Source organism: Vitis vinifera, chromosome 6 (assembly GCF_030704535.1).
Source record: "Vitis vinifera cultivar Pinot Noir 40024 chromosome 6, ASM3070453v1".
Classification (NCBI taxonomy): Eukaryota; Viridiplantae; Streptophyta; class Magnoliopsida; order Vitales; family Vitaceae; genus Vitis; species Vitis vinifera.
In genome coordinates this window covers 1,182,055-1,190,689 of record NC_081810.1, presented here as the reverse complement: position 1 = coordinate 1,190,689, position 8,635 = coordinate 1,182,055, and the positions used below count along the sequence as shown (strand labels likewise).

Here is an 8,635-nt window from a genome sequence, read left to right as displayed (position 1 = left end):
AAAAATTCTCATTTGATATTAGCATTTATTTCTTTTTGTTTATTCAATCTTTTTCATTTTCATGCTTATTTTTTATTATACTTAATTAAATCATAAAAAATAATACTTTTAAATTGCTACTGTTTTCATAATAACTTATTATATGAAACATAAATTTTAAGTAAACAACTTTACTTTTGATTATTGTATATTTAATTATTTGAAAAAAGAAAAAAATTTAAAAGTATTAATTTGGACATCTATTGAAATTTTAATCTTTATTTTTAAAAGCACATAGAAAAATTTAGGTCTTTGAATATAAATATGATTAAGATATAAATAAATAAAATTATGTTATAAAATAATTGAGATTTAAAAACACACACATTTTCCATGAAAAATATCAAAATTTATAACATAAATGCTTGATTTTTTAAAAATAACTTTTACGGGTTTTTGTGATAAAATAATTAAAATTATTCAAAATTTCTAATGATTTTTTTTTTTGTTTTTATTTATTTTGAAATTTCCCTTTAAATGTTCTTGCTAATTTTTTTAATATATATATATATATATATATAATCTAATTTTTTTTAAAAAATATTCTTAGTATTGGTTGTTTAATTTGATACATTTTCATAATTAATATTTAAAATTATTTAATTTTAATAATAATAATAATAATAACGAGAATAAATATCATTAATTACCTTAGCTATAATACATTAATAATTCTGTTGATGGCCCACCTAACATAAGTGTCTGGCTCCGCGGTGGCAGCCGCCATCAAAGTGGGCCCTAAGGTTTATTGTGGTGGGCCAAAACCCTTCATCCTATTGGATAAAATTGTCATTTTACTATTCAAACTTGTGAGCCAAGGTAGGTCTGTTAATTATTTTATATTAATATGAAAAACGAGGTAAAAAGTTTTGAAATTAAGTATAAGTTAATTATTTTAATTTAATATTAAAAGTTAAAAATAATTTTAATATTAAATTATTTTATTAAATATATTTAATAACTTAAATTAAATAATTAAATTGATTAACCAAATACTTTATAATTGAACATTTTTTGAAAAAATTATATTTTCAGAATCGTTTTATAAATCTTTCTAATATCTGAGAATAATTCTCATGTTTGAGATATTGAAACATTGAAACAAAAAATGAAATTAAAAAATCTATTTCACTTTTAATTTGTTATTTTATGTGAATTAATTATTAAAAATAAGAACATAAATTAAAAACTTGGGTGGCAAAGAATTGGCTCCACCAAGGCATGCACCACCATCACATCCATTTTATTTAACTCAATGGAAAAAGGACAACTAAAAAATGACAATGGATGGCAAAACTTGGAGATAAACATGCTTTGTTGCCAACTTTTTGCTGCAGGGTTTTAGTATTAGGATTTTTTATTTATTTAATTAACATTATTTTTTAAAAATAGTATCCCATAAAATATTTAAAAAAGCTTTTAAAATGTCTTTTTCATATATGATTTTAGATAAAAAAAAATAGTTGTCTTTTCAAAAAATATTTTATATGCAATTTTTTTTCCAAAAATTCCATTTCTTCTTAATAATTAATAAATATCCTGTCCTTTAATTTTGTATTTTTTGTATTTTTTTTATTTTACACAAAATCATCTTATAAAAAATTAAAAAAACTAATCATTCAAAATAATGGGGCTCACTTTCTCATTCTTCCCCTAATCTACTTTAGAGAACCCTAACAAAAACCAAAAAACCATAATCACCTTACATTTCTTTACATTTTCTCCCACTTGGGATCCTACCCATTGGCCACAAATATAACCAACATTATCCCAATGACCCACTCCTTTCATTCTCCCCTCAAATCACATTACAATCAAATCAAATCCCATTGTTGCTTAACCTTAATAAAATTATTTTTCCAATTCTCTAGGGTGGATCATGGATGTGGCCTATAAAATTGTTTACTCTAAAGTTTGATATTTGATAACACTACTTCTATACATTCAATGGGCTATAGCCACATGCCATGAGTCCATGACCCACTTGCATACAAGGATGAGGACGATTGATTTCAACTTTCATAAACCTAATCACATTCAACTTGTCACCTTGCTTTAATAGGACAAGGATAATTGATAAAGATTAAACATATGATGATAATTAATCATTTATTGTTAATTTTTCATCATCTACTATTACACAATCAGTAGAAAAAAAATGATTTAAAGCTTTTTGAATGCTAAATTCATTGAAAAATAATTTTTTTATTATTAGAGAAATGGTAGAATAGCTATCATTTATTTATAATTAAGTGCCCATTTGAATGTATTTCATATATTTTTAAAAAATACAAAATAATAATAATAATAATTTGTATATAAGATATAAAAATTATTAGAAGTTTATTGAAGTTGCGAAACTTCTAACTTTTTTTTACTAAAAAAAGGAAATTCTCCTCCATCCCCTAATGAAGCAAGCACATCCTTTTTAGTATTGTTTTTACGTGTTATCTGACATTGATATGCTAGATCTTTTAGGTTTTTATTTTTCCCCACATTTGTAGTTTTAATTTTTTTTCGTGTTTTACATTTTTTTTTTCTAACCAATTGTCTGATTGGGTTCTTTTATTGGTTTTCTAATTCAAGGGTACTCTTGAATGTTTAAGAATCATATATTCTTTTGAAATATGTTCAATGAAATCATATCTTAGATGAAACAAAAGAAAGAGTTAAACTTATCTATCATTTCAAAGTAAAATAAATTTATAGTTTTCATCAAAACATTTCTTAAAAGCATTTTTGTAAATGGGAATGCAACTCAAATTTTTGAGCTTTTTTCTAACTTCATTATCATTATATATGACTAAAAATTAGTGAAAGTTGAATATATTTTAGTTTGGTTAATATAATTTGAGTAATGTGAAATCAAAGAAATATTCCATTCTTATTAAACAAAGTAAAGGTAGTCCTCCCAATTAGCCTTATATTCAAAAGCCATATATATATATGTGTAATAATTCAAACATATCAAATCAACCCACAAAAAGTTGTTAAGTTGAATAGAAAAGTGATTAACACTTCAACTTTGTTGATACGAGCTTTGGAATTTACTTCTCTCTATTTTTTTTTAAAATAAAGTATAGTTTAACAAGTTCCAAGAAAGTAATTAATTCATACAAACAAATATTTTATTTTATTTTATCGCAGTATGCTTACATTAAATCAAATGAAGTAAGAGCCACCTAATTTATTCAAATTAAACAAAACTAGATAATCCCACATAGTAATGGTGGGAACACACGATTATTCAAGTATATCACTATTATGGACCAAAGCTCCACAGAAAAACTAAAAAAAGAAAAAATATCAATGATGTATGACATAGCAATTGTATTCAATAGTGCCATCTCCATTGTCGCTGAATGAGTAAGTCGATGCTAAAACATAGCCTCTAGCAAATCGGAAAAGCCCACTACCACCAATTATTGGCATCTCCCTCACTTCAGCATTTACATTGTTTCGTCCTACCACGGTAAATGTGCTACCGTTATACTTGCCATCGGTGAATGCAAAATTCATAACCATCAATAATGAAGATTCTTCTAGTCCTGTAGATGCGTATAACCCTTGGGATTTTCCAACTGTTTTTGAGCTCAAATTTGGCCCAACGGTCAACGAGTTATCAATTATATTTACCGAACCAAAAAATGTTGAGTTATTCAGTGCTTCAATCACTGTAACTGAGGTTGCATTAGACCCACTAACAACATCTTGCCAATAAAGTTGAAAGTGTGTTACCTTTTCCTTCGGCAGATTCATTTTCTCAAGATCGATAGTTTTGACATAACTGTATTCTTCTCCGAAAACTGGGATTGTGGCATAGGAGAAAATGAGGAAGACGAGGAAGATGAAGTAAGAAGGTGAAATGAGGAGAGCTTTAGCCATGGCTACTGTGCACACCCTTTGCTCACAAAACTTGAGTTATGATGTGCCTTTGCTCACAAAACCTGAGTTATCTACATTTGCTCAGAACACCTAGGCTATATATACATATATTGAATGTTTCATTTTCCGTAGAATAATATTTTTCCAATTTCCAAGGCGTCATAGTTACCAACTGCGCAAAGACCAAGTCCTAGTTGCCAACCGCTCGAAGACACGTCACAATGGGGAAATTTTCTAAAGATAATGACCAAAATGCCCCTCCAGATTACTTGTTTTGGTGCCTTGGGCAATTGGTGGTTTTGGGTAATTTGTATGTCTTATCGACTTGTGATAGTATGCCTTTTTTGAATGGAAAGAAGGAAAAGTTGGAAAGACCCCGGACTAGTTGGACGTAACTTTTTCTAGAAAACGCGCCCTGCCGCCACCCAAGTAAGGCTCAGGGGGGTCACATGTCCCGTCCCCATTCCCCAACCCTCAATTTTCTAGAAACAATTTTTTTTTTCTAGAAAATGAGTCCTGCTTGCCATTCAAGTCAGGCTCATGGGGGCCACGTGTACCCCACACCGTCAATTTTATATGTTAAATTTTTTTAGGAAAATAAAAACCAAAATAGAAAATTTATCCCCTCTAAAAAAATATAAATATAAAATTTAAAACAATGACAACTAAATATTATTATCAAAAAAATAATATTGATTATTAATTACTAATCAAATATTAAAATTGAACTAAAATTAAAAAAAATCGCTTTTAATGTTGGTATTTCTTTCTTTTTGTTTATTCAAAATTTTTCATTTTTATACTTGTTTTTTATTAGACTTAACTAAATCATAAAAAATAAAACTTTTAACATGCTTCGTAATGACGTATTATATAAAACATAAGTTTTAAGTAAAAGATTTCATTTCAACTATCTTATATTTAGTTATTTGAAAAAAAATTAAGATATTAATTTTGATATCTATAAAAATTTTAATCCTCGGAGCACAATTTTTCATGAAAAATATCAAAACTTATAATATAAATGATTGAATTCTTTAAAATAAATTTTATGGTTTTTTACTACAAAATAATTAAAATTATTCAAAATTTCTAATATTTTTTTTTCTAGTTTTTATTTATTTTGAAATTTCCTTTTAAATCTTCTTGATAATGTTTTTATAAAATCTAATTTATTTAAAAAAATATTGGTTGTTTAATTTGATACATTTTAACAATTAATATTTAAAATTATTTAATTTTAATAATAATAAATATCATTAATTACCTTAACTATAATATATTAATAATTCTCTTGATGCCCCGCCTAACAAAAGTGTCTGGCTCCACGGTGGCAGCCGCCAACAAAGTAGGCAGGCCCTAAGGTTTATTGTGGTGGGCCAAAACCCTTCATCCTACTGGATAAAATTGTCATTTTACCATTGAAACTCGTGAGCCAAGGTTTGGTATATATGTTAATTATTTTGCATTGGTATGGGAAAATGAGGTAAAAAGGTTTTGAAATAAAATATAAATTAATTAGTTTAATTTAATATTAAAAATTAAAAATAATTTTAATATTAAATTATTTTAAAAAATATATCTAATTTATTTAATTATTTAAATTAAGTAATTAAGTTGATTTATCAAACACCTTATTTTTAAATATTTTTTAAAAATCTATTTTTGTAGAATTGTTTTATAAACCTTGAAAATAATCATCATATTTTTTGTATATATTTGAGACATTGAAATAAAAAATGAAATTAAAAAATCAATTTTACTTTTAATTTGTTATTTTATTTGAATTAATTATTAAAAATGAGCATATGAATTAAAAATCCATTATTAATTGAAATACATTTTTATTAGGATTTTGAGTTCCTCTCTATATTAATGGGTCTCACAACCCATTAAGATTCAACCACCTTCCTTCAAAAATCAGCTGCTCATGGGCGTTAAAAAAAGAAAAATCAACCCTATAGATTATAGATTCTATAATACAATATGAGAGAGAGGGGGAGATAGAGAGAACATATGAGAGTGGGTCTCACAACTTAATATTCAATCACTTTCCTTCAAAAATCAGCTGCTCTTGGGCATTAAAAAAAAAAAAATCAACCCTATTGACTATGGATTCTATCATAGAATATGAGAGAGAAAGGGGGAGAGGAAGAGAGAACATATGAGAATGGGTCTCACAACCATTAATATTCAATCACTTTCCTTCAAAAATCAGCTGCTCATGGGCATTAAAAAAGTCAACTCTATAGATTATAGATTCTTCAAAGAATATGAGAGAGAGAGGAGGAGAGAGAGACCATATGAGAATTAATATTTAGGTATAATTGTGTTTTAGACCTAATTGAGTTTAAAAATTAAGTTTTAGTCCATATAAATTCACTATTTAAGCCCAAGACTAAAAAGAAGTATGGAAATTGAGATGAAGGATATAGATTTTTTATTTTTCCAAAAATAACATTTATTGAAGATGAAAAAAAAGTAGAAAAATATTAATTTAAATTTTATTTCTTTTGTAAACCTCAATAAATTTTAATTTAATTCAGTGATTTGGAAAAAAAATGCCCCTTTTAAAAAAAACTAAAAATAAATTATTATTATTATTATTATTATTATTATTTAAAAATCAAACATCTTGAAAAATATATATATTTAAAATTATGTAGGTAAAAAATAACTAAAAATATGTCAAAATTATTTTTTTAAAATGATATGTTTTTAGAATTATATTTTTAAAAAAAATTAGTTTCTAAAAATAATAAATTTTTAGAATAATTATTAAAAAAATTAAAATAAAAAAATTTGTCAAACATTGTGGTAGAAAATACTTAAAATAGTTTTGAAGGGTATATTAGTCTTTTCATATTTTATATCATTCTCATCAATTATGTAACTTTCATGGGTCAAGTCTTAATTTTTGGGCTCAATTGACTCCAAAACACAATTCTCCTTAATATTCAATTCCTTTCCTTAAAAAATCAGCTTGGCAACGGATGCCTATACATACATGTATTGGGTTTTAGTGTTAGGATTTTTTATTTAATTAATATTATTTTTAAAAAATAGTATCCCATAAAATATTTAAAAAATGCTTTTAGAATTGTTTACTTTAAAGTTTGATACTTAATAACACTACTTCTATACGGGCTTTTTTAACTTTTGCAGCAATTTTAAAAAATGGTAGTTGAAAAAATATTGATAGATCTACGACAGTTTTTTGCCACGTGGAAGGTGTCTTTTGAAGAAACACCTTCCAAAATTTTCAAAATCATGATACATATTTAAAAGAATTGAATTTAACCTAAATGTATCTCTTGACTTCTATAATTTTAGAAAATTGAATTTTAGGTGTCTCTTGAAAATACACTTTCCACAATTCCACAAAATCCAATATGTATTAAAGGTGTTTGGAGACACCTTTTACGATTCCAAAAAATTTGAATTTATACTAAAGGTGTGTCTTGAAGAGACACTTTCCACAATTCTATAAATTTCAATATATACTAAAAGTGTTTTTTCAAGAGACACTTTTCACTATTTCACAAATTTTAATTTATATCATGTGTCTCTTAAATTTGATTTTATATTGAATCTTCAAAAGATACATTTTACAATTCAAAAAAAATTGGATTTATACTGAAAGCATGTCTTCAAGTGACACCTTCTACAATTCCACAAAATCTAATATATACTAAATGAGTCTCTTAAAAAGAAACATTATACTATTCCCAAAAAATTGGATTTATATTGAAGGTGTCTCTTCCATAATTTCATAAATTTTAATTTATACTACTATGTGTCTCTTAAATTTGATTTTATATTGAAGGTGTATTTTCAAAAGACACCTTCTACCATTCCCACAAAATTGGATTTATTCTAAAGGTGTTTCTTCAAGAGACACTTTCCACAATTCCATAAATTCCAATATATACTAAAAGTGCCTTTTGATTCCACAATTTCACAAATTTTAACTTGTATTGATTTTATATTAAAGATGTCTTTTGAAAGACACCTACAATCCCCAAAAAATTGGATTTATACTAAATCCATAATTTAAAAAAAAAAAATATTGGGTTTATACTGAAAGTGTTTCTTCAAGAGACACTTTCCACAATTTCCATACATAGTTGAAATTTTCGAAATAATTCCCTAAAAAATGGATTTATACTAAAGAAGTCTTTTGAAGAGACATCTTCCATAATTTTAAAAAAATTGGGTTTATATTGAAAGTGTCTCTTTTCTACAATTTCCATACATAGTTGAAAATTTTGAATTTATGCTAAAGGTGTTTCTTGAAGAGACACCTTCCATAATTTTAAAAAAATTGGGTTTATATTGAAAGCGTCTTTTCAAGAGACTCTTTTCACAATTTCCATACATAGGGAAAATTTCGAATTTATACTGAAGGTGTCTCTTCAAGAGATACCTTCCACATTTCCAAAAAAATGGAATTATACTAAAGGTGTCTCTTGAATAGACACCTTCCATAATTTTTTAAAAATTAGGTTTATACTGTAAGTGTCTCTTCAAGAGACACTTACTACAATTTCCACACATAGTGGAAAATTTCGAATTTATGCCGAATGTATCTCTTGAAGAGACACCTTCCACAAAAGAAAAAAAAATCTATCTTTTAATCAATATTACCTTCTATATATATAACCAAATGTTTAAAGTTTATCACCTGTATACATTATATTCAATATTTTGA

At 25.8% G+C, this 8,635-nt stretch overlaps 1 protein-coding gene across 1 annotated transcript; it reads right to left on the bottom strand.

The window, feature by feature from the left end:
• Positions 1–3,145: 3,145 nt before the first annotated feature.
• Positions 3,146–4,019, bottom strand: LOC100263839 (dirigent protein 7). Its single transcript, XM_002285641.5, has one exon. It carries the CDS (start codon positions 3,922–3,924, stop codon positions 3,346–3,348), a length of 579 nt encoding a protein of 192 aa, XP_002285677.1. The 5' UTR covers positions 3,925–4,019; the 3' UTR covers positions 3,146–3,345.
• Between the last annotated feature and the right edge of the window lie 4,616 nt (positions 4,020–8,635).